Source organism: Sorghum bicolor, chromosome 8 (assembly GCF_000003195.3).
Source record: "Sorghum bicolor cultivar BTx623 chromosome 8, Sorghum_bicolor_NCBIv3, whole genome shotgun sequence".
NCBI lineage: Eukaryota > Viridiplantae > Streptophyta > Magnoliopsida > Poales > Poaceae > Sorghum > Sorghum bicolor.
The window spans coordinates 6371704-6398645 of NC_012877.2; the positions used below are offsets into that span (position 1 = coordinate 6371704).

The 26942-nt window shown below is 43.2% G+C and overlaps 5 protein-coding genes across 5 annotated transcripts; all 5 read right to left on the reverse strand.

Moving 5' to 3' along the window:
- LOC8082763 (protein FAR1-RELATED SEQUENCE 5) lies at nt 685-3989 on the reverse strand. The gene is made up of 4 exons (XM_002442884.2): nt 3963-3989; nt 2522-3026; nt 1672-1742; nt 685-1572 (listed from the first exon to the last, which is right to left on the reverse strand). The coding sequence occupies exons 1-4, from the start codon at nt 3987-3989 to the stop codon at nt 685-687; spliced, it is 1491 nt and encodes a 496-aa protein (XP_002442929.2).
- Nucleotides 7102-7995, reverse strand: LOC8054101. The gene has a single exon (XM_002442886.2). It carries the CDS (start codon nt 7767-7769, stop codon nt 7212-7214), a length of 558 nt encoding a protein of 185 aa, XP_002442931.1. The 5' UTR covers nt 7770-7995; the 3' UTR covers nt 7102-7211.
- Nucleotides 9036-10553, reverse strand: LOC8054102. Its single transcript, XM_002442887.2, has one exon. It carries the CDS (start codon nt 10225-10227, stop codon nt 9307-9309), a length of 921 nt encoding a protein of 306 aa, XP_002442932.1. The 5' UTR covers nt 10228-10553; the 3' UTR covers nt 9036-9306.
- LOC8054103 (dihydrolipoyllysine-residue acetyltransferase component 5 of pyruvate dehydrogenase complex, chloroplastic) lies at nt 10704-15529 on the reverse strand. The gene is made up of 6 exons (XM_002442888.2): nt 14518-15529; nt 14234-14425; nt 14061-14148; nt 11417-11487; nt 11246-11329; nt 10704-11135 (listed from the first exon to the last, which is right to left on the reverse strand). Exons 1-6 carry the CDS (start codon nt 15352-15354, stop codon nt 11031-11033), a joined length of 1377 nt encoding a protein of 458 aa, XP_002442933.1. The 5' UTR covers nt 15355-15529; the 3' UTR covers nt 10704-11030.
- LOC8054104 (probable leucine-rich repeat receptor-like protein kinase At2g33170) lies at nt 16525-20358 on the reverse strand. Its single transcript, XM_002442889.2, has 2 exons — nt 17458-20358; nt 16525-17107 (listed from the first exon to the last, which is right to left on the reverse strand). Exons 1-2 carry the CDS (start codon nt 20051-20053, stop codon nt 16800-16802), a joined length of 2904 nt encoding a protein of 967 aa, XP_002442934.2. The 5' UTR covers nt 20054-20358; the 3' UTR covers nt 16525-16799.

Genomic DNA, 26942 nt, shown 5'->3' on the forward strand with positions numbered 1-26942 from the left:
AACTGGTATACTAGCCGAGCTCACGGTCAGGAGCGGCCTTGGGGACATCTAAATTAAGATGATGAGCTTATTATGTTATTATGTTCATTTGATTATCGTTTATGCTATGAGTTAATTATGCTTACACTGGATCAGGGGATTAATGGATCGTTTATGCTACCTTGACATTTGCCATCTAATTATGAATATGCTATCCACTATTAAAAGCTAAATGCAGTCAAACCAAAGTCAGCTAATTGAGCCTCATGAACCCCTGGTTATACTTGTTGAGTACGATATGTGCTCACTCTTGCAATTTCCCAACACCTCAGGATATGATAATGAAGATGACTGGAATGAGGATTACCGTTATGAGTACTAGGTTTGGAGTCAACCAGTCAACAGTGTCCCTGTGTGGAGCTTCCGTCGAGAGCGTTGTTTACATCTTGCTATCATTTATGTATAAGACTATGTGATTTCTTATGTTTCGCTATGTAATGAACACTGCAATGGTACATTTGAGATTTGTCTACTTATTTGTGCGACTATTCCTGGGGCACATATGAGTCTTTTATGCATCCTATATTGTTCTTAAAATATGGGTGTGACATTGGACCAGCCACTGCACCTACAATGTGAAATTCAATAAGCAACTAATCAATCTAGTACAGGCGTACAAAGATGAAGTAAAGCAGAATATAGTGTCTAGTTTTTTAAACCTGCAGTTTGCAATGAAGGTCCAGTTAGAGTAGAGACACCCGTACCATTTTGTGCACCTTCTGTAGCACCACCTTCTGTACCACTAGTGTTTTGCCTATTTGCCATCGTCCTTTTCTTAATTTCTTCAAATTCAGATCTCATCTCCTTGATGTGCTTCTCCAAAATAGCATAGTTTTCATCATTTGTACAACCTTCCACTGCTATTGCTGCAAACGCGGTGGTTGTGTTGGTCAAACTCAAAGTTTTCTCACTAGTCAATGGCATCCCACAGGCTACAAGTTCCACTGGTGCATTCACATTTTGGACCTGATTAGTATCACTAGCAATTGCTTGTTGCGTCCACCTTTTAAGGATGTACCTTTCTGGTATTAATTTCACACCCATTCTGACCATAACTCTCATAATGTGGCAGCAAATGATTCCATCCCTATCAAACTTGCTGCACTCGCAGCAATAGCTTTCATCCTCTTCTATTGCTGTAACAAGATAGTTCCTTTTTCCATACCCAAAAACAAAGCTATTATTGGGCTCCAACCAATATTGGAACTGCCCTACAGGCTTCACATCATATTCTGCAGTTTTCTCAAACTCTTTGGAGAACCTGTAAAACATATTCTTTGTGTATACAGTGGAAGCATGCTTCTCAAGTGGATACCTTGACCATCGTCTTCGCTCATTCTCATCGGTCCTGAAGTCTTGCCCATCCTGTGCAACTAGACACTTTTCTTGTATTTTCTGGTACTGCCTCACAAACTGTAGCACTGACAAGTTTGGGTTCACATACTTCTTCAACAAAGCATTGAACCCCTCGCTCCTTTGAGTCGACTGGAGGACTGGGAAGAAACTGTGCATGTAGTAGGCTGGTATGAAGCTCTGCCTTATATGGTATAGGTGTTGAAAATGCTCATTGTCCTCCAAACCGTATTTCTAGACCACAGTAGCCCATTTTGACTCAAAATCTTCTGGGCTTACAGTGTGGTTTAAGCAATCCACAAACTCCTCATTCAGCTCATCATTTTTAACAAGGATCGGTCCAATTGTGCCTGAAAACTTGTCCATGATATGCCACCTCCAATTCCTGTGGGTTGTGTTTGGAAACACAATGCAAATGGTAGCTCTCATCGTAGGATCTTGATGGGTGATTATGTTAAGGGGTGTTTTTCTATCCATTGCCTCTAGAAATGTTAGAAACAACCATTCATAGGTAGCTGTCTTCTCATTCCTTATAAAGGCACATCCTAGTTGAAAAGTTTGGCAGTGTCTGTTGATTCTTATGAATGGTGTACAAGGCATCTCGTATATGTTGGTCATATAGGTTGCATCAAATGAGACACAATCATTGTATGCCTCTTTGTAAGCACGCCTTGTAGCTGAATCAACCCAAAACATGTTCTCAACCCTATGGTTGTCATCAAGCTTGATCTTGTAGAAGAATTCAGGGTCTTCTTCTTTCAATGCTCTGAAGTAATCCAAAGTTTCCTACATATCTTTGAATTTTTCTGTCTTGTGGATGGTAGAGCGGAAGTTTGACACTTGTTTGCCGTCATATGGCACCAGCTGTGCTGAGCCATAGAACTCGCTCATCAGCTGCATGATTCTACCGGTGCTCAAGTTGCATCCATGTAGCAAAACAATGAAGTCATTTTCCTGCTTCGGTATGCCTCTATGGGACCTTAGGAACTTCTTGAGTGAGGACTGAACCACAAGATCATGGTTATGCTCGGCCAAAAATAGATTACTTGCCATCTAGAGCCAATGATTTTGACTACCATCCTTGCCTTGTATTTTGTATATACCATTTTCTCCCTCTTTCTTTTCTTACATCCGTCAAACTTCTTCCTCTTTTCTACTTGCTCATCCTCTTCTTCTTGTGCAGTATCCTCTTCTTCGGCTTCATCATTGTCAGAGTAGCAAGTGATTCCATCAACAAGCTGAGCAACAACTCTCCTTTTCCTGCCAAAGCCTTCCTTGTTGCACACAAACTGCACCTTTTGTTTTTCTCTTGTGATTGCAGACCGACGTGACGTGTTTGTTCTAATCGAGAAGCCAGTTCTCTTTGCATACGAGTTGTAGTACTCCCTTGCTTCGTCCATGGTTGCAAAAGACATCCCATTGTGTGGCATTTCAGGTGTAGACCACACCTCTTCCTCCTCTTCTGCTACTTCAGCAACTACAGGATTAGTAGTAGAATCTTCATTCCTGTCCTCTATTCTTGCCTGTTCAAATGACAATCTGATCTCATAAATGGTAGGAAGAAATTCTTCTGAAACTGCAGGATCTGTCTCTGCTAAACCAGCATGACCATCTTCAGAAATACTAGGCAAAATCTGTTGATTCACATGCTCATCGTTAGGCTAAGAAATTTCAGGATTTGTGGACACTTGAGTGCAGAAGGTAGGGTTGCTGGTCATATAATCAAAATCAAATGCATCCAAGAAATATTCATCCAAATCTGGTGGCAGCTTGTTAAGATTCATATTTTTTTTGAGATCTGCATGCAAAACATTAACTATAGGTGTGTGTTACTATATCATGACAGTAGGCAACTTAGTCAAACCTATTAGGCAATAATAGTGTACAGAACTAGACAAAATAGGCCAACAACTTATGCAGTTTTTTTGTTGAGTACATGCTTTTTTAGTTGTATTTGAATACATGCTAGCTTTATTCAGTACATGCTTTTTAGGTTTGTAGTTTATTCCATACTCAGTTTTTTTCAACTTTTTATGAATCTAGTGTCATTGTGTTCTCTTCCTTTTAGAGGAAGTTTGATATTTGAGGCTTGCTTGTCCTCTACTCAATTGATTTTATCAGTTGTACTTTTTTTACTTAATTTTTGCAGGTGTGAGGCTATGTGCAGCAGCTAATACAAGAAAGTTCAATGCATAGGAGTAACCATGTGCAGCAGCTAACACAAGAAGCTTTTTAATGCAGAAAGATGTACATCTGCATGAGTGGTGCATACAACATATATCCATGTCATCTAATGGGCACCAAGACGTACAGTGGTGTAGTATCAGATCTGCTAATGTAGTAGGAACTATAGTACTATGTGATAAGATCTGCTTATGCAAAACAACTGATTTGCTTATGCAAAAGTGGTGAATTGCTCAAAAGTTAGGATAAAATCTGCTTTTCTTGTAACAGATCTGGCTAGTTAGGTGATTCAAGAGAACAAAATTGCTTCTGGCTAGTTCTATTTTTTGGGACTATTTTTGTTGAAAGTAGTGGCAGAAGAAGCTGATAGTACAAAGTTGTTGCACAATCCTAGATGGTGGCGGCGGCGCCATGGGCATCTTTGTTTTGAGGGTTGAAAGGGAAAAACAAAACAGGGAAGAGGAAAAGAAGCTTCTAGGCGAGGGGAAAAGGGGCGTGGGCCTGTTATTCTGGTGGGCCTTGTCTAGGCGGGGTTGCCTTGGTTTTTCCTAATACGGAGTGTGCGTGCGGTCTGCTTAACGCATGCACAGTCGTGCATTAGCCGCTTCCAAAAACAAAAACTAATTACACAGTTCATCTATAAATCGCGAGACGAATTTTTTAAGCCTAGTTATTACATTATTAGACAATGTTTGACAAATAAAAATGAAAATGTTACAGGGTCGTTTTCCAAATGTTTTTGCGAACTGAACAAGGCATCACTCGGGCCTTGTTTAGCCCTGGTTTTAAAAACTTTTCGAGATTTTTCATCATATCAAATTTTGTGTTATGCATGAAGCATTAAATATAGATAAAAAATAACTAATTACCTAATTTGATTGTGATTTGTGAGATAAATTTTTTTATCCTAGTTAGTCCATGATTAGACAATAATCGCCAAATATAAATGAAAGTGCTACTAGCCAAATTCAAAAATAATTCGGAACTAAACAAGACCTTAGTTCCCAAAATTTTTCAAGATTCGCATACATAGAGCATTAAATATAGATAAAAAATAACTAATTATACAGATTACCTGTAATTTGCGATATGAATCTTTTCAGCCTAGTTAATCTATAGTTGAATAAGAATTGGAAAATATAAACGAAAGTGCTACAGTAGCCGAACCTAAAAGTTTTCGCGAACTAAACAAGGTTAGTTCCGATTTTTTTTGAATTTGGCTACTGTAGCATTTTTAATTTATTTGGCAATTAGTGTTCAATTATAGACTAACTAGGCTTAAAAGATTTATCTCGCAATTTCCAACTAAATTGTGTAATTAGTTTCTATTTTTGTCTACATTTAATACTTGATGTATGTGTCTAAAGATTCGATGCGATGGGCGAAATTTTAGGTGGGAAAGGCCTCGGAGCTGCTCGCTCCCAAACTTTTCTGGCAACCGAATTCGTGCAAACTACCATATAGATGGAGTCTACAACACTTGCCTTGTGTTGTTAAATGTGTTGCAGTTTATGTCCTGTTCTCTTAAATTTATCGGCACTATTTTTCAGTTATGGAACAATATTTTTTTTCTCTCAACAAACTACGAGTGACCCTTGAAGATCCAATAGAGTATAAAGAGGGAGAGGGGGAGATAATAGCGACATCAACACAACAACATGGCTTAGCTACCAGCTCGAACTACTGACCAAGCAAATGCAAACACTACTTCCTAACATGTGCCACCACCAATGATAGACTCCAAAACCTCTAAACCACATGCAACTGTAAGGTACTAAGTCAAATCCAACATACGACAACCAGGCGACAACTATGAGTTGCATCGCCTATGAGTGTGTTGGTATAAGGCCTTGTGTAGTTTACCCAAAAACCTAAAATTTTTCAAGATTCCCCGTCACATCGAATCTTGTAGCAAATGCATGAAACATTAAATATAGTCAAAAATAAAAACTAATTACACAGTTTGTCTGTAAATCGCGGGATGAATCTTTTGAGCTTAACTAGTTCATAATTGGACAATATTTGCCACAAACAAACGAAATGCTACAGTGTCCCGAACCAAAAAAATTTGCAAACTAAACAAGGCCTAAATTAAATACATACATACAAATAAATTTAGATATCCGCAAGCACACAGATATTATACAGTTGTAGCACTTCATCAAAATTAACCTAGTTTTAATATCGTATCCAAAGGAACAGTAAGTGAGACTAATTCAAGTTCTATAACTTAACCCAACTTCACAACCAAGATCAAAAAATAGGGGGAATAAAAGAGACTTATTGAGGACTGTCTAGTTTCATCTCTATAAGCTTGCCTTCTATTGTTCTATCGTGGATGATGTCCTATAAAGAACAAAATCAGAGTTTCTTCTATATAAGCACCAAAAAGCCTACCAAATCCTATTAACGGGAGGTGGATTATAGAGGAATCAACGAAGCTATAAAGTCACCTTTGCACACTACCACCGAATCAGGAAAATAGAGGGTAAATGCAAGTAAACTTAGTCTAAGCACCTCGCTTATACTACTTCGAGCTACTATGATCAAAGCACTCAAAATAGAGTTGCAAACTTGAAGAACAAATTGCTTACTTGAATCAGAAGTCGATTAGTAGAGAATCTCAGAAGCAAACTCTAGAAGAAACTTGATCTGGTAGAATATAGTTCTAGAGAAACACCGACAGGACCAAACTCCTCTAAGACTACTAAATCTAACAAAATGGTGTAGAGACCGAAGATCATTTGAACGCAGGCCTTGAGGTTGGTTTGCGTTACTCCTTGAGGTTGAGAGGCCAGCACCTCGGCCCATGTTGTGGAGAGGTCTCGCTATGTCGATGGCCCGGAGCTAGATGGGCCAGTGTCTGATGCCCATGCCTTGCCTCAGTGGCCGGTTGATGATGTCACTATGGCTAACTCGCCTATCAAGCCTTCCTTGGCTACCTTGATGTGGGACTGTGGGAGGTTGTAGAGCTGCTCAAGACTCCACTAATCAAGGCACTGCCCTGACATAAAAAAAACGCTGTCTCCATCTGTCATAGTGGTCGTCTCACGGTGAAGTGCGGTTTGCATGCTGCGAATGCAACGCTACAGGCCTAGAAGGTGCTATCCTCCAAATGGGATTCCAGCCCCAGCGGGATCAGCACACAGTCTGACCACGACATTGTAGCATTTAAGCAGGTGTTTTAGGGGCCTCTTGACTCTACAAAAAGAGGACTTTGCTGGCACTGATGAAGTTCAACCTAGTAGCTAGGGGTCAAGTGTGTGTTCAAGGAGGCTTGGTAGTTTCGTCAGTCCTGCTTGCTTGTTTGCAGCTAATCCTCTACTTCAGTTTGTTTGGGGTAATTTTTTTTTGTTATATGGGGTACAATGGGAATCTCCTAGCTGAGAATGAGTGCTTGATGGTTGTGTGATGCCGTAGCTTTAGCACGGTGTACACACTGAGACAAAAGAGAGCCGGAAGAAACCCAGGAAAGTGCACACAATTCTGAATCTGATGGTTTTTGATGTAGGTTAAAACGAAAAACTTTTGCATTTAATTTCATTGTGTAACAGAAAAATCTCTCTACATGTACCTGTTTAATTATTAGTGATCTATTTCTTGATTACCTGCACTACACGATGCGGAAGACATCATCATGACGACGAGGACTGCATGTTGTATGTGAGAGGCGCCTCGCTCTCGTTGGAGTGCACCGACGAGGCGTCGTCCTTCTCCGGCGCGGCGTGGTCCTCCCCGAACACCGTGGTGTCTCCAAAGCGCACCCGGCGCGCGGCGCTGCTGGCGGTCGGGGACCCCGTCGTCCCTGACCCCGACGCCGGCGACCCGTTGGTGTGCCTCGTGCTGAGCGCGCTCTTGAGGCTCTTGCTGCTGGGCATGGGCGCCACGGCGGCGGCGCCCGCCCTCGACGACGACCGCCGCTCCACAATATTGGCCACCGCCGCGTCCCCCGAGCAGCAGCACCGGTACGCGCACGTGGCGATCCAGAACGCCCACGGGAGCGCGACGAGGGCGAGCCCGGCGGCCGGCAGCCACTGCGGCACCTCGGACGGCGGCAGCGTGACGTAGAGCCCCAGGCACCCGCCGCCGGCCAGCACGGCGAGGAGCAGCACCACCGCCACCACCCACACGCACGCGCTCCCCGCCGGCGGCCGTGCCTGGTCCGGGGACTGCTGCCTCTGCGGCGGTCCCATCGATCCCGGTCTCTCGATCGGGACCGATCCGATAGAGACCGACCGCGCGCTCAGATCACAGGGAATGCCAAGAACCTGATCATGAACCGCGCGCGAACAAGGACGATGTTCATCCAAGATCAGATCAGATGATCTTTACAGTATCATCGATTAATCGATTTTGTGTCTCCTATTCTCTTGGATGCCGATGATCGCAAAAAAAGGCAAAAAAAAGTTTTGATCTTTGTTGGCGTCGGTGTTTTTGTGAGCATGTCTGCGAGGAAGTTGGAAATGTTCAACACAAGGTAACTGAAAACTAGGGAGCGGCAGTTGAGGTCACACCCTATAATAGCATAGACGTGCATTTCATGCAATAAGAGCATCTCCAAGGGCTCTGCAAACAAACTTTGCATTACCCTATTTGCCAAAAAAGTAGAAAATACCTCTCCAATGGTTTTGCAAATAAGGTTTGCAATTTGGTTAACTTTGCAAATAGAGGTTGAGGCTTTGCATATATGCAAACATTCCCACCATTTTGCATCTACAATTTCGGCCTTTCACGTCGGACTTCGTCCCCCCGCCCCCCCCCCCCCCCCCCCACCCACCCCGCGCGATTCTACGCCCGTCCTCCCTGCCGCACGTGCCCGCCCTCCCTACCGCGCGCGCCCGCCCTCCAGCTACCGCGCGTGCCCGCCATCCCTCCAGCTGCCGTGCGCGCCCGCCCTCCCTACCGCGTGCGCTCGCCCTCCAGCTTCCTCGTGAAGGATCCCTCCGCCGCCAAGGTGTCGCGCGCCTCCTCCAGCAAGGTACCTCCATGGATCTCAATCTCTCTTAGCTCGATTCCTGTAGCATGGCGGCCATTGTTTGTAGGGTTTTGGGATGGGCGGGTTTGGTGATTCTGTGCCGTCTAGGGGAGTAGACATGGCGGCCTAGGGTTTAGATGGCCGACGGTCGTTGTTCATTATGACGAAGGCATGAATTATAGAGTTGTCGGATAGATGGCCATGTTTTATCTCATATATTGTTGTCAAAAGATTGCTGCAATTGGCGGCGACTGACGCGAAGACCTAGGCTGGGCGGCAACTGGCGGCGACCTGGCCTGGACGGCGACTGGCACACACGACGTACGTCAAAATGGCTTGAAAAAAAAATCAGGGGTGGGGTCCACACTTTGGGTTTGCCAAGTCTAAATGCAAAGTCCCTTGGAGTTGGACTATTTTTAGACTTTGCAAATGAGTTTGGGACTTTGCAAACAACACCAAATGCAAAATTCATTTGCAAAGTCCATTGGAGATGCTCTAAGATTTATTGATTTGCAAATAAGTACCTCCATGGCTCCACTGCAACTATTGCCCGATATAAGTTCTTGATTTCAATATACAAATAACCACTAATGCTAAATTTACATATTAATTTTTACAAATTACATCCTCACACTCCACGATCCACTCACACAAACTATAAAAACAAATAAAAATTAGTGGGTAGATAGATAACTTCAGTGCAGATGATTGTGCACAAGTACACTTCCACAGATTTAGCATGACAGCCGTGATCATCAACTCAACCTAAGCAAGCTGTAAAGCTCCTTCATGTACACGCTCTCCTTGTCCTTCATCCTCCTCTTCTTGGAGAAGATGACGCCATTAATTAGCGGAACAACCAGCGGCACGATCGGCTTCTGCTTCTGCACCTTCCTCCTCGCCGGCGCCGCCACTTCCCGGCCACCGCCAGACACCACCATCGCCTCCCTGTCAGCCTCGCCGAGCCTCAGCAGGTGGCCCAGCTGCGGCCTGCTGGGGGCACGGTGCTCGGCCCAGACCGTCAGCGCCATGTCGCCGCCGCCGCGACCGGCTCTCTCGATGCTGGCGCGCGCCGCCGCCGCGTTGTCCGCCTCCATGTGCGCCACCTTGGAGAGCGCGCGGTGGAGCTTCGCGTTCAGGGTGGCCATGGACAGCTCCATCTCGGCCAGCCGCCTCTTGAGCTGCGACACCTCTTGCCTCGTCCTGGCCGCCTCGTCCTCCAGATTCTTGATGGAGCTCATGACCATGAGGTCCGCCGCCTTGCGCTCTTGCTCCTCGTCGTCGTCGTTGGCCAGCGAAGGCGACGACGCAAAGAACGGCGGCGAGGTGGGGACCAGGTACATTGGCACGTCTTCTGCAACCGGCGGCCTTGGCACAGCAGGCTTGGTGTTGCCACTAGTCAACTCTTTCTTGGCATTGTAGGTGACAACACTTGGCTTGGAGTGGCTTTCCATCACGCCATCGCTCCGGTCAGGCGGCTTCACATCAGAGGCGGCGATGGCGACAGCATTCACCCTGGAGTTCACCTCCTTGCCAACACGACGGCCGCCATGCGCGCCACCATTTGGTCTGAACTGAGCTTCCCTGACAAGGATGCGCTCCCCGAACACGGCGACCGCCTCCTTGACAGACCGGAAGGCGCGGGATGTGTCGACCTCTCCTCGGTCCGACGCCATGCCGCTGCCAGAGCTTGCAAGGTTGGCTTCCCTGCAGGCCACGAGGGAGTTGGAGGCAAGAACAAGAGCTGCTGGATGATGGGGTTTTATTGTGGCTTGCTTAGCTTCCACTACAATGGCGGATAGGATGATGAACTATGCCAGCAAGCAAGACACTGGACATGCCACCTAATAGGATCCTTCAAGTAGAGAAGATGAAGAGTACAACGATCTGAAATAGGAATGCTTTCTGCGCAAAATATGGAGGGCGCTATCTCGAGCTGTCCCAGAAATGTACAACAGGTCAGGATATCTGATACTCTACAGCCTTGGCATCATGGGAGTGGTTGGGAGAAATCATGGTCCGTCTCCTTCACTTGTAAAAACAAACAGATATGTGACGTTTTTACAGATCTCCCTGAAGATTTCATGTTGGCACCCTTGTAAGGGCATCAACCATATTTCTGTTTGACAGGCATGTGAAATCAACCACAGGGTGGTACAAGGTACATTTCATTCTTTGTATCTCAAGGTCACGGTAAATTGATGTGCTCAACAAAATCGACTATCCATGAAAACTCTGGTAAAATGGTAGATATACCCATCCTTACACACCTATTTGAATTAAGAAAGATAAAAAAAAAGAATTTATTGAAGAAACCAATGATGATCAGGTAACCAGCGAGGGAAAGTTACCTGATGCTGACATTGGTGACAGCTTAAATCAACTAATTCACATTACCAGAAGACATACTACACATCTACTGATGGGTGAGAAACACCCGATTGTGATCGCCTTAAGGAAAGACAATCACTTGGCACATTTAAAATGTAAGATCCTTGGGATCCTCAATTATCTTGGCAAGTGTTTGCAGAAAAGCAGCAAGGTCAGCTCCATAAATAATCCGATGATCAGCGGTAACATTTACCTACATGTGTTGATCAGGTGAGTGAAATTATCAAATCAAGCAAAAAGAAAATCATCAAACAAAAAATAGTGGTGCAAAAGGACAGGTTCCACCAGGCACAAGAAACTCACCTGCATTTGGTTCTTGATCCCAATTCTACCATCTTTTGTACCAACAATGGTCGGTTCTGATGCCCCAACGGCCATGATTGCTCCCTTTTTTCAGTAACCCACATATTTCAGTAAGGTACGCAGCATTGCATGAAAATAGAAATGGAGAATAAAATAAATTGTTCATCTTACAGTTCCAGGTGGCAGTATTGCATCAAACCTATCAACTCCAAACATACCAAGATTCGAAAGAGTAAACGTGCCTGCAGAATAAACATGAGTAGTTCTTAGCATACACAAATAACACGGTCACCGTATCATACATGTTTGGTGTGGTTAACACCAAGAGGCTGTCGAGGAACAAAGGTGGACGCCCAATGGTGTTTTCTGTGTCAGAAAATTAATTAGACTCCGTGGCATTTTTAGTTCATTTCTCCCCTAAATTAATTACATGGAATATTATTTCAGTTCATTTTAGCAAGTTTTGGGTTGACACAATGAACCAATACAAATAGAACTTGCATCCCTACCCAGAGCACTAGAAATGTAAGATATTAGATAATATAGGAACCTAGTCAATCAGTCAAATTTTTAGCTATGAAACTGAGACAACAGAGGACTAAAATAAAACATCAATGCATGTTAAAGCAACAGCACATTAAAAGGTGAATCAAATGTATCATTCCTGATCCTTCCTTCATGATTTTAATTTCAGAATTTCAAACATGGTATTTTTATAAGGCAAGTAAACAAATCCATGAAGCAATCTACACCACCACTTGGATTAATTATTATATTTTAGAAGCAGAGGAAACAACATCAACTTATTCAAAAAGGGCTGTTAAGATCATTCCATTTGACAAAGCTGACAATCAAATGAATCCCATACATGATATCATCGGTATGCTGTATACTGGCCAGGGCTCGAGGAATTTCTTATCTCATTGCCTTTGTGCTAGAAAGAAACTAAGAGTTCTAGTTCGAGGTTGGTTTTATTTCTGTCTAATTAAGAGCGCACTGATTTTCTAAGTTTTGGCTTTTGCGTGAGTGAGGTTCGTATTGTATGGGTTTCAAACCCCTTTTTCTTCTTAATTATATAATGATATGCTGCTCTCCTGAGTGGTCAAGAAAAAATTGGCATGCTGGATGTTCCATTTACTCTAAAGGGCATACAGAAGAGGGAGCATTTGCAAAGAAACTAGGAGGAAGCATTATACTGTACAAAAGTATCAGCAAACAATATAGTGCATAGCACTTTATTTATTTAATGGAAAAAGTAAATTTTGCTAAAATACAACAACCATATATATCTAATTTCTGAAAGTAAATCATGGCATCGTTTGTAAACCTCTTTCCAGTGAAAATACAACAACACACACTGCAGCAAAGAGACACGGATTTTCAGGTGAAACTCTGGGGCAAGGTATAGGAATTTTAAACTAGAAACAAAACAAAGGAAATAGTTACACTTATCTATATAACATAAGGCTTAAATGCTCCAAAAAACTTTGTGAATTTGTTAAAGCCGGTATAAATCATTTCAGTGTTTTTGTGGTCTACCCTCCATATTCATATTAACAACTATATATCTACTCCGGAAAGTTTTGATCTGCTGTGAGGAGGCTCAGTACTCCAAGACAATCATAGCTAATTATCAGTCCATTACCTTCGATGCATAAAGCCAAAAAAATAGTAATAAAATGCATGTTGCTGGGCCACATCAAAATCTTGTGTAAACTAACAATTAATTTGATGCTATCTTAGTTTTCTTAACCTTACAAGTGAGATGAGATATCTCAGTGCATAACCTTCACAAAAGATAGTTCTAGTATTGAGCATGAGTTGACAGCAGCATATTACTCTATATATATACTCATGAACTGAAGTTAACTGATTATTATTTAGCCAAACTCCTAGATTATATTATCAGAAGTCCATATCCAAGAAACGCACAGAAGTCACAGCTAGGAGAAACACTTCTGGCCTACAGACTTAATAAATTGTGATAGGAGAATTGAAATTGATTAGACTAGAAACATAAAGAAAACTTGAACATTGCTAATAAGTTATCCAAATTAGACCATCATAATGGATATCATAGTATTACAAGATACAGAAATTATGATTAATAAAGAGCACGATCCTTAACATTAATACCAATCACCATGCTCTATAACCTATATGTTTACCAGGTACAAAATATTGTCAAAGTAAAATGCTTATGACAACATGCATATACACATATATTCAGGTAGTCATAAGAAATTTATAGCAGTCAATTCCTTCTTATCCACATGAAGAGAATTGCACTTGTATCAAGTAATGAACAGGAAGCATCAGAGCTGAATTAGGCAATCATTTGCTGTGATATAAAATAGTCCAAGACAGCTCCAGATCTCCAATTCATAGAAAGGTGCAGAAGAGCAATATACATATAGCTTAAGAATCAGGGCGACCTACTACAGAGCTACAGAGGGGACCTACACCTTTCTATGCATGACTGATTGACTGAAGTAAGTTACGAAATGAAACTGTATTTAGTGTTAATACAGATAATGAAGGATTGCATATGGATCCTGGTAATTGTACAGTTTGTTAGGGTGTCATAGCTGATGAGTCACAAAGCATACAAACACACAGGATTGCACCATTTTTTGACCGTATGGCTAATATAGCAAGGTTAAATGGTATCAAAGAAATATCTAGTATCCACTACATTCTTTTATTCAGCCGCCATAAAAGTTCATCTCTATAAGTATACTGTCTTATTCAGAACATTAGAAAAGATGCACAACGTGCTACATATTCAGATTTGTGTAATGAGGCAAAGAAATACCAGAGTTGTACTCATGAGGCTGCAACTGCTTTGCTCGTGCCTTATCAACCAACTCCTTCCATTTCCTTGACAATGAATAAATGTCAAGCTGCCAAAAACAAAAGTTAGTAACCATTTATTTAAACAAATGATCAAAAATATCAACATTCATTGTGCGTGGTAAAGTGTTTGACCTTATCAGCATCTTGAAGAACCGGTGTAATCAACCCACCATCTATGGCCACTGCCACAGCAATGTTGATACTACTGTTGTATGTGAAGCTCTTCCCATCCCTGCAGCTGGAGTTGACTACAGGATGCTGAACCAGAGCCATTGCCGTCGCCTTAGCCAATAGTGCTGACATTGTAACCCCCTTTGACTTAATCTGTTAAAAAAAAAAGAAGAAAAAACTTACCCCTTTATCCAATCATCAAATTCATAAGACGATGGTCCTAAACATTGTGAAAAGATGCTCACTTTTTTGTAGAGCTGATCAAGAGCATCAGTCGTGATGGTGTACCCGACCCTGAATGTCGGGACGGCAAGGCTCTCCACCATGTTCTTGCTGACAGCACCCTGCATTGTCGTGAATGGTACCGTCGATCCCAATGGCACATCCGGCCGTGCAGCAGTCGCTGGTACGGCCTTCTTGGGCGCAGCAAGCGCAGACTCGACATCCTTGGCCACAATTCGCCCGCCGGGGCCTGACCCCGTGACCGAGAAAAGATCAACGCCGAGGTCCTTGGCGAGCTTCTTGGCGTAGGGCGAAGCAACAACGCGCCCCCCGCCTTGTGCTGCTGGCGAAGGCGGCGCGGGAGCAGAGACTGCCACCGGCGCTGGGGTAGGAGGTGGCGGCGGCGGAAGGGACTCTTCTTGAGCAGCAGTTTCTTGCGGAGGCGGCGGCGAGGGGGAGCTGGAGGAGAAGGAGGCGGCCTGCGACTGGGCGACCGGGATCTCCTCCTCGGACTCGGCGAGGAGCGCGATGGCGGAGCCGACGGGCGCGGACTCGCCGGCGGGGACGAGGACGGCGGCGAGGAAGCCGTCGTGGAAGGTCTCGACGTCCATGTCGGCCTTGTCGGACTCGACGACGACGACGGGGTCGCCCTTGGCGAGTCGGTCGCCCTCGGCGGCGGTCCAGGAGACGATCTTGCCCTCGGTCATGGTGGAGCTGAGCGCCGGCATGAAGATCTCCCGGATCTTGGCCTCGACACGGCATCGGCGGCGGGACGAGGACGGCCCCGGCGCGCCCGCGCGGCGGCGCAGCGCGGACGCCGAGGGGAGAAGCGTCGACTGGAGGTTGAGGAGGCCGGCCATTGCGGGGTGGCGGGGGAGGGGGAGGGAAAGGGAGCGTGGCGGGGAGGATTTGAGAGGAGTCTGATGAGATGGTGGTGGCTTGGCTGCTGCTGTTGTTGCAGCTGGCGGGGCGCTGCTGCCTTGGGAGTATCGGAGGCGCGGCGGATTAGCCGAGGACGACGAGGGGTGCAAAGGTTTGGGCTCGTCGCACCTGCTGCTTTGGGGATTGCTCCAACAAGCCCAACGTTTCCGCCAGTACTTTTTACCATTTTTTTTTCTTGACACTGAGGTACCTACGGAGTACATTGTTTTTCATTTTAAACAAGAAACATTTTTATTTTATTTAATTAAAAATATCAATACAGTATTGAGGTTACTTATAGGCTTATAGCTTATTATTATGCACTTCTATGTTTTTTTTTGAAGAAATATGTTTTCTTTATGCTGATTTCTTCTCCATTTGTGCTGTTGGCAATTTTTATTGGAGTGGACTTACTTTTATTCAGAATAATGTAGGAAGGATGCAAAGGGACTATATGTTTTATCTTTGCAGGATATTCTTTATTGTAAAATTTGAGCTTATCTGCCGAATCTGTCAACCATTCAGTAGTGTTTTTCTCTCACAACAAACCAGCGAACAGTACTTTTAGTCATGACTTATCAGCCAAGCAAACACGTGATTTTCTTGCATCTTATTTCTCTATATGGAATATCTAGTTTCCTTGAAATTTTCCTTAGACTAAAGCATTACAAAAGTAACCGTTTCTCTTAAAAATTGATACAGCTCATATACAAATTATTATGTGACACATAAACCTTTAAATAAGCAAAATAAAATGGAAATGTTGAGATATTCACATTGTTATAAAGTAATGCAAATTGAAGCACAAGAACAAAATAGTTTGACAAAAAACAATGGGTTCTGAGAGGAACTAGGAGGGTTTTCATTTGGAAGAAAATATGCACCCAACTTTGAGTTGAAGATGACTCAACCTGAGGAACTAGGATGCATGAGGAGGCCTTTCGTCCAAACCAGAAAAAAAAATATAAATATTTTCACGCAATGAAGATTAAATGTCGCACATTAGACAGCAGCATTAGCTTTTCGGGACGTGTTCGACTCTTTTAGTTAAACTACATATGGTTAATGCAAAAGATTGGTTGAACTAGTCTACATTGCAAAACGATGGATGATCTCTTATGAAAACACATACCCATAACCTTTAAGCTTCGCTCATAACCATCTCTGCATGTTACAGCATAGAAACCATATTACCACTCACTGCAAAGCAGATACCTATTACCCAATTCATCAAACATACAACAATCTACCATAAGCTAGGGTTCTATCTTCTATGGAACTATACAAGGACAGCCTGTATACTGATTACTGACATCCACAAACTAAACTAAGCTGAAACTCCAGCCGAGATTTATCTATGATTTTGTAGCAGTCTGCTGCTGATTCACTTTGCATTGAAGAGCATCCTCAAGACGTTGCGCATCTTTGGCCGAGCGTCCGGAGAGAGTACAACACAAGAGAGAGCGATGTTCAGGACTGACAGCATCTGGCTATGAACAGCAATTGAAGTTCCTGAGACCCTGGTGTCAAGGATCTGCTCCCTTTGATCAGGTCTGCCTGAAAGACTGAGAGCCCACTTGGCTAACTCAGTGCCATCACTGACAGATGGTTTTCCTGTCAGCAGCTCCAGTAAAATGACTCCAAAGCTATAAACATTGCCAGCCATCGTTAACCTCATAGTGTATGCATACTCTGCAATCAAATTTGACACAATTTTAGTATATGATCACTTGAGGATTTCAGAAACAAATGAACTAAAGTTCTGACTACTTGTTAAATCCATCCAGAATCAGGAATGACGTTTCTAATCAGACTTTTAGGAAGCAAAGACATAATTAGTTGGTACAGGCACAAGCAGATTTGTGGGCTAACTAGAACAGAATTTGAGGGTATGGTCCAACAGGTTCACAACACTCAAACAAATTACTTGATAATTGATTAAAGAGTTCATGATCAACTAGAAACAATTACATCAAGAAACAGTTTCAGAATAAGCTTAAAACTGTGATGCAGAAAAACTGAATCAGACTAGTATGTCTAACCTGGTGGAATATAACCAACTGTCCCAGCAATGGTTGAAAGGCTCCCAGTGCTCTTAGAAGGATCAATAATTTTGTAAAGCTCAATATCACCAATCTGAGGTTCATTCACTGTCTTCAAGTGGATAGTCCTGGTTGACAGGTCAAGAAGTAGAACCGGCTGAGTGCACCCATGAAGAAAGGTAAGCCCTTGGGCCACCCCCAAAGCAATGCTATATCGTGAAGGCCAGTCCAGAATATCTGACTTTGCACCATGGAGGAAGTCAAAGACTGTGCCCTTGTGTACATGCTCATAGAGAAGGTATGCATTGTCCTCTGTTAACACATAAGCTAATGGCACCATGACATTGGAATTGCTTAGCTTTCCAAGTACCTCAATTTCATGACCAAACTTTTCTTGGCTCCCAATTTGAAAGATCTTGTCACTCCAGTTAAGCTTCTTCACATAGTAGGTTGAACCATTAGGCATAACAGCCTTATAGTAGGTGCAGAACCGTGTCTTCAGAAAGATATTGCTGTAATTGGAGACTGCTTCCATTGCTTTCATAAAATCAATCGCAGAGGCGTGTATGCTATTCATGGTTACGAGACGACCACTGGTGATTTGAGCAACACCCTCTTCAGATGGTGATTGTTCGTCTTCAATACGATAAACTTTTTTGGACAACGACAATGTAACAATAACAGCAAGCAAACACAATCCAATAAGAGCACCGGCCAGAGCAATGATGATTATTAGAAGAGTGTGCCTTTTTTTCTTACTACCAGTGTCCACATTGCTAGTTGTATTTGTAAGGCCAGGATTTCCAGTGATATTGACTGCCGCTTGTTTAGGAAGTACCGGAAGGGACCCAGAGAGTTGGTTATAAGCAAGAATCAACTCTGTCAAGCTATTAAGACTCCCAATTGAGGTTGGTACCTGACCTGACAAGTTGTTGTATGAAAGATCAAGAATCTCTAGTTCACCTAAATAGCCAATATTTGAAGGAATATTCCCGCTGAGAAGGTTGTGGCTAAGATTAAGTGTTGTACTCAAGCTGGCTGGCATTTCTGGGATGGAGCCTGTTAGCAGGTTGTTCCCCAGGTTGAGCTCAATTAGATTCTTCAGCAACGAGATTGAAATTGGAATCACACCACTGATCTTATTGGCTTGCAAATTCATGCTGGAAAGATTTTGTAAGTTCGTAATTTCAACTGGTATAGACCCACTGAATGAGTTGTAACTAAGATTCAATGCATTCAGGCTTATGAAATTGGAAAAAGTGCTTGGAATAGATCCACTGAAATTGTTCATCTGAAGCTTCAGAACAACCAGATTCTTAAGGTTGCCAATCTCATCTGGCACTTGACCTTGTAGCATATTAGATGCCAGATTCAAAAGGGCCAAGTTCTTGCATTCACCAAGGTTAGGGTGGATATTGCCCTCCAAATTATTGTTGTCCAACTCAAGATAGGCTAACTTTGAGGCATTACTAATTGAGTCTGGGATTCCCCCACTGAGATTGTTTGTACCAAGACGAAGGCGGACGAGACTTCTAGAAAACTTGGCATCAACGTGCCCTTCAAGATTGTTGCTTGTGAGATCAATCGTCTCCAAATTCATACCTAAGAAGAGATCCGGAGGGATCCTCCCACTGATCTCATTGTAACTCAAATCCAGCATCTTCACATATTTGGTAACTCCAGGGGAGATCGAACCATTCAAACTGTTCTGGTTGGCTGCAAACCTAGTCAGCGTTGTCACATTAGACAGACTCGCTGGTATTTCCCCAGACAGATTATTGGATGAAAGGAGCAAAGTCTCGAGCTTGGGGAGACTCGTGAAGTTATCTGGGACAGTGCCAGTTATATAATTCTGACTGAGATCTAGCAGAGTAAGATTTTCATATTTAAACAAGCCCGGAGGGATTGAACCACTCAACCGATTACGAGACAATACCAACTCCACTAAAGAGCTGACCATACTGGTAGGAACATCACCATTCAACTTATTGGCACTAGCGTTGAAGCTCCTTAATTTGGGGAAAGAACCGAATTCTGCACTCAGATTTGTACTGGCAAAGGAATTGAAGGACAAATCAAGAACTTCTAGCTGGGGGAAACCGGATAAATCACTGAGCGAATTAGCCAACTGATTGGTGCTCAGATTAAGTGACTGCAACCCTTCTTTCATGGAGCAAGTAGAGGCGAAGAATTGGGGGGACAAATTTGTGAACAAATTTATGGAAAGATCAAGATTCCGCAAAGTGTCAAGACGGCAAAGGGGGGCAAAGATGGAGGAGTTGGAGAGGCCATAGTTGGACAAGGCGATGCTAGTGACGACCGAAGAAGAACTGGAATTTCTGCAACTGATTCCTTTCCAGCTGCATGGATTGTCTGCTGTGTTCCACTTGGTGTTGGCGGATTCAGAGTTCACCAGGCGCGCAATGGCCTGCATGATGTCTCCTTGTGCTGCGTTTATTGGAAGGGGTGTGGTGGCGGCGGCGGCCGGTGGCACATCAAGAAAGGAGAAGAAGAACAAGAACGGCAGCAGCAGCTGCCGTAGGAGGAAGAAGCCATGGCTGGCACAGGGACCATACCTCCTCTCCGCCATGGTCATCCGCCAGTTCTTGGCCTTCCCCGCTTGATTAACCGCCTCGCCTCTTTCCCTCCTCCTCAATCCCAGCTGACCTCCACCAGCTTGAGCTCGAGTAGCAGGGGAAGAAGGAAGAAAAAGACGAAATCTTTTTTCCCCTCTCTAGGATTTTGAGTGCTGGGTGTGCTCGCCCATGGCTTCCTCCATGGGTTTTGTTGAGAATGAGAAGTGTGCTTCAGAGAGGGAGACCCACCCGTCTGCTCACGATTTTGTTGAGGTGTTCCTGGTGGTGCCCCTTCTCTTGGGTTGGGGTTGGGTCCAGCGTTGACTGACCGATGACGTGCAACACCGCCTACTGCTGTGTGATGACTTGTGCTGTGAGGGCGAGTGAGCGACCAAAACGCTATTGGGAACGGAAAGCCTGAAAAACCTCGAGGAAATGCTGGACCGTGGGGCCCGCAAGGAATAGAATTTGAGGACAACTTGGCAGGTCTTGCAAAATGGTGCAGCACTTTTCTGCTCTCGTGTTTTGCAGGCAAAAGCTGTCTTCTTCGTCTTTGAGTTTTGTGTGGTTTGTCTTTGCTAATTACTATGAGGGCACTCCCAATGTAAGACTCTATCACATAGTCCAAATCAATTAATTACATATTATTTATAGTATTTTGCTGATGTGGCACTATATTTATTGAAGAAAGAGATAGAAAAAATAAGACTCCAAGTCTTATTTTGACTCCAAGTCCACATTGTTCGAGGTAATAAATAGCTTTAGACTCCATGATAGAGTCTGCATTGTGAGTGCTCTGAGTGAATAGGTTGCGTGTGTAGTGCTCTATAGGGATCATAATGATCTAGCAGGAGTTTGGTCAAAGCTATTTTGGGTAATCCTTTCATCAATAAAGGCCTTGTTTAGTTTCAAAAAAAAAAAACCTAAAACTTTTCAAGATTTCTCATCACATCGAATCTTAGGGTATATGCATAGAGCATTAAATATAGATAAAAATAAAAATTATTTGCACAGTGTAAATCGCGAGACGAATCTTTTAAGCCTAGTTACTCTATGATTAGATAATGTTTGTCAAATAAAAACGAAAATGCTACGGTAGTGAAATTCAAAAAATTTTCACAACTAAACAAGGAATACAATTCTTGTTTTTTGAAAAATCAATCAGTATACACTTTAGTTAAAGTTATATAAAAATGTATTAAATAACTATTATTTGTGTAGTAAAGTTTATTGAAGACATAAGTGTTAATACTATTTATTATAAATTTGATCAAACTTAAGTTTAACCGACACAAATTTCATATATAATTATATTTTTTATATATGGAGGAAGTATTTTCTAGAGTACCTTTCAAATTCTAGAAAAAAGAACGCTCACACTTAATTGCTAATGAAAACATATCATACTTTAAATTCTCACTAAAAAGATTGAGTAACTTTATAGAGAAACTCTGCTAAGAATGTAGCAACTGTAACGTTCCACTAAAGAATTAGCAGTTTTGAACTATGGTTAAAAATAGTGCATCCTAATGTTCTACTAGCAACTACAAAGTCTCGCTTAAAAGAAAGTGCAACTTTAGAATTTACCTAAAAATAGAGTAGCTTTAAAGCTTTGCAACAGTTTTGAAGTTTCACTAGAAATAGAACGGTTCATAAAAAAGGAGCAACTTTAAACTTTCATATTAAACGAAAGAGACTAGCACATGGAGAAGGGCATGGAATGGAGGTTGCCGTTCTGAGTCAAGATGCCCACGGTACCTGAAATCCGAGTATGCGATGGATTTTACTCGGTAAAGAGACAGTTAGGGAATGAATTTTTTACCTGTGGATATGTTATTGGGCAAAATCCTATACCCATTGGGTAAGACGGGGTACGGGTATGAGTGTATACTACCCATACCCGCCTTCCTACGGGTAAAAAAAAACACCCGCCAAAATAACAAGCCACCCTTGTCATTTTAGCCTATATAGCCCATGAATTTGGCCCAAATCCAACTAAATCCTCCTAGTATATATTTGAATTTGATATTATTATTTGAATGTTAGTTTGTAACTTGTTGGAGACTTGGAATGATTTTATTTTTGCATGTGAATGTCTAATATTTATATGTAATTCTCGAGTATGCTATCGGGTATGGGTTACCCGTCAGGTAGAATTTACGCGCGGGTGCAAGTATGGGAGCATTTTCCTAACGCGTTCGGGTACGGGTAACCGACAAGTAAAATTGTATCCGTTGCCATATTGAGTTCTGAGTGAAATGAGAATACATGTGTCATTTTGCTAAAAATGGTTATACTCATCCTGGCCCCTCAATGTTTCTGTGAGGTTCCTATGCCACATTGTTCATAATAAATCAACGACTACTTTATTTAATAATATACAGGTACAGCATAGTTGATGACTAAAATGTAAAGCCATTCCGACGAAAAGCTTTGTGATGGACAAAGAGCTTCTAGCCTAATAGCACTTGTATAATTTAGATTGGTCGAGTCTTTTAAAAAGCTTTGTGATGTTTTCAATGTATGTAGGAGAAATAGAGCCTCTTCGCTTAAGCTACCGAATCTATTAGATATTCATCAGTGTTTTTCTTTCACAACAAATCAGCGAACAGTATTTTCAACCATAACTTTTCAGGCAAGTGACAGAGCCAGCAAAACATTTTGAAATTCCAAAATTCTCCCAGGTTTCATGTGGAATTTAGAATTCTTTTCGTGTGCTACTGAAAATCAACCATGGGTTTCCATTTGTAGTCTCCAGGTGGTGCCGGGTCAAAGAGGTTGGTGCTCTTGGCTTCAGCTACACAGGATCCTCTTAATTCTGAAAGCGACTTTCCAGTTGTCTTAACCAGTAAAACTGGTGATCACTGGTTCCTGGGCCTTGTTTAGTTCACCTCGAAATCCAAAAAGTTTTCAAGATTCTCTGTCACATCGAATCTTGCGGCACATGCATGAAACATTAAATATAGACGAAAACAAAAACTAATCACACATTTTGACTGTAAATCACGAGACGAATCTTTTGACTCTAGTTAATCTATAATTGGACAATATTTACCACGAACAAACAAAAGTGCTACAGTTCCGAAAACTTTTCAGTTTTCGGAACTAAACAAGGCCCATGGTAGGAAACGTGAACCAGATTTGCTGACGCAAATGCAGGAATTGAAAGGTGAGTCAAAGTAAACCGGGGACCAACGCAGGAAAAGGGTGACGTACGCGTTGGAAATGCCGAAGCAGCTTGACCGAGAGACCTACATTTGGAGTAGTTTAAGCCTGGTTTAGTTGGCAATTTTTTTGATTTTGGGTATCGTAGCATTTTTATTTATATTTGGTAATTATTGTCTAACTATGAATTAATTAGACTCAAAAGATTTATTTTGCAAATTACAGACAAACTGTGCACACTTAGTTATTTTTTATTTATATTTAATGCTCTATGCATGTGCCGCAAGATTTGATGTGATGAGAAATCTTGAAAAGTTTTTAGATTTTTGGGTGAACTAAACAAGGTCTTAGGCTTTAGCTTTGCCTGAAAATAATAGGGGCATTTCTGTCAAACTTAGCCTGGTCAATAGTCACACCCATAAGGGCAGCCCGATTTCCAAGAAGTAAATAGAGCCATCGGAGAAAAAAAATGATATGGATAGTTAGCAAGGATAGAGCAAAACAAGATAAGAAATTGTTAGAACTTTAGACATATTTATTAGTGCAGTGCCATCCTAGGGTTTGTGGTGAGATTGCCTGATCAACTCTCATATTTGGTTAATTAGCTTATTATCCGTCTTATATCTATCTTTATGTTTGGGTTCGTCTCCTTCTACAGGAGGTCATGCCTCCCCTTATATACCGAGGAGGGCATGGGAGTACAAAATCCGATGGTTTCTCCCCTTGCGCTCTGGTCTCCTTCCATTTGGCGTCGTCGGGTACTTCTATGTCATGTAGGGAAGTGCTGACAATGTTGCAACCACTTCTTGACATCCCTGCTATAGTCTGACGCTTGATCGCCAGGAGGTGTCTGCCTAAGCAAAGCCTTCTCTGGGTGAGCCTTTCTCGTGGCTTCCTTGGTATGCAAGGATCCTCCCCCTGCCTCGAGGGCCTAACAAGGGGGTTGAAGCCCTCCACTCTACGAGCTTGGGAAAATACTTTGTCTTGATGCGTCACACACTGGGTGTGCCCCTACCGAGGAAGTGTTGCTTTAGCGTCTATTAGGCCCTGAGTGCCTGATAGATTTTGGAAGTTGGCTTCTAGTGTTGATGCAAAAACGGATCCGCAAACACAAAGGGCTAATACCCGATTCAAACGTTAAGGCGTGCCAGCCGATTTGACCTTACTATCGGCAAAGGTGATAACTTGAATACTTTGGTCGTGACAACAGCGATGCGCCCGGATGTCACGGCCAAGAGGTATTCACACGGAACTTGAGAATACGCCGAGATTAAGTCGACGAACTCCTAAGAACTCGTAGTAAAAGGAAAATATGACGAAGTCGTCGAAAAAGTAGATGCTGGAATATGAGTAAAAACTTGTGTTTGATTGATTGATAGATTATGCATTACAAGGCCCTAGGGTCTACATTTATACCCTGCTCAAAGAGCTACAATCAGACACGACTAGGATTCGAATTCCAAATTAAACAGAGCCCGTATACAAAACGAATCTAGATAACTAAGTAAAATACAAAATTATCTTCCCGTAACCGATCAGGACTCCACCACGGGTCAATCGGCAACTCCTGCAGAGCCATCGCAACCTCCTTGCTATCGCCATCGGCAAACATTGATACTAGTCATTGGTTAGGAATGCGCTATCACTTCCGGACTTAGCCATATCCAACCGCCCCTTCATCGGCAACTTTCTTCATCGGCAACGCTTCCACAGTCTAGTTACCGTTGCTCCGCCTGCCGATCTTGTACTCTACCAGTTTGTGTGCACGTGTCCAAAAAACGGTGTCAACACATGTCCCCCAGTTTCGGAGTATGAAATCCTTAATGCTCCAAAATTCTCTGCATTAATGACACCTTTCTATAGTTAATCTTCCCAATTTGGCAACTGGTCATTAAATCCGAACAACCTTGGCTCGATTCTTTCGCAGACTCCTAGAACTTCTCAACCTCCCAAACCAGATAGCGGACATCCCTACTTTTATTCGCCCATCGGCAATATTATCGTTGGAGGAGGCTACCGATGGACCGACCAGGAAATCCCGCACAGTGAAATATCTCCAGATCATGACCGCTTCCTGTCAAATCGCCTGCACAATCCCTTGATTACCGTGCGAACAGTTACCATATCTACCTAAGTATCCTCGGATTTCACGGATACGGCGATGAGATAAGTCATATTTGCCCTTGCCCATTTTGTCCTATAAATAGTTCCTTCTCCGGTATTCTTTCTCCATCGCATCATTCTACAGCCCCAACTTTGCTTTTCTGGCGGCGGCGCTACTCGAGAGCCCCAAGAACTCCAACGAAGGCCTTTCTCCACCGACCCCAAAGTCTTCGATCATCTTTCCTGCGAGGAGATGGCCATCAACTTTGCTGTTCCTGAGGTCAGTTCATCACCCCATCTCTCCCGTATTTTCATCGTACTCCTGTTCATTCACAGTTCATCTTACTGAATACCCCTTTTTTTTCTCTTTTGTTCTTCTTTTACCCCAAAAACCTCTAGGATTTATCCAATAGAATCGTCATCCCTACCGATCAACCACACCTTCAGTGTCTCGGTCCGTTTGGGAACCCAGATCCTACCGATCTGATCAACGCAGAGACAAACAGAATCCCCTTTAGAACCGAGAACTTCTCTCTAGATCTGTGGAAAGACACCTTCCGTTCCTGGCCCAGTCCTACCAAGGGATGGAAGGATTGGTTTTTGAGAGTCAGCCATTCAAATGAGGTTCAGTGGGGTGAACGAAAACTAGACCAATGCATCAGGTTGTCACTTGCCGATATGCATAGGAACGAGTCACTGCTAATTGCCGCATCATATTTCTGGTCAGACACACTCAATGCCTTTGTTTTCAGCCATGGCCCTGCTTCTCCCACTCTTACCGATGTACTTATGCTCACCGGCTTAGATGTATCCACTGCCGATAGTAGTCACATATTCGACACCACGCCTAGTGCTAAGGTGGAAACCCGCTCTATCGGCGGCTGGTATGGATACATTCAGAAGTACCGCAGAACGGGGCCTGTTAACATAAAGGAACAAACCACCTTTCTGAACATGTGGTTGGACAAATTTGTGTTCTGCGGTCGATCGGCAGGACCAACCTCTGTCTACCTATCGGCAGCAGAGAGATTAGCTAATGGTGGCCGATTTCCCCTCGGCCGATACTGCTTGGCTCTGCCTATCATCTTCTCCACCAAGTAGCCAGAAAACTCCTGCCCGGTCAACCCATCGGTAACTTAGGGGGTCCCTGGTGGTTCATCAATATGTGGCTCAGCCTCCATATGCACAAGCGCCTCGAGTTCGACATCTTTGCACAACGTTTCCCTAGGGATATAGCTGAGGATCATGAACTGGGTGAAGAAGAATCGGCAACTCGTCCTCCTCTGAACTTTGGTGAGGTTGCCATAGTCTTGCCTGGCACAGGGGGTAACGCAGATCAGGTTTGCCGATTCTTTCAGACTCTGTACGAGGGCCTGACCAAAGAACAACGAGCATGGATGCCTTATGAAGACCCAGACACCAGATTCCCTTTGGTCTTCCATCCCTTCAACGATGCTCTCAATAAGGATCATAATGTGATGATGGCACTTATCACCACAAGGGTCATACCAGTAAACTTTTTTGGTAGTGGGAAAGCCTCCAACCAGACCTATGAATTCTACAACCCATCGGCACTAGCTCGTCAACTGGCTTTTGGTCAGCTACCGATTGCACTTTGTTATGCCGATGTGATAAAACCCA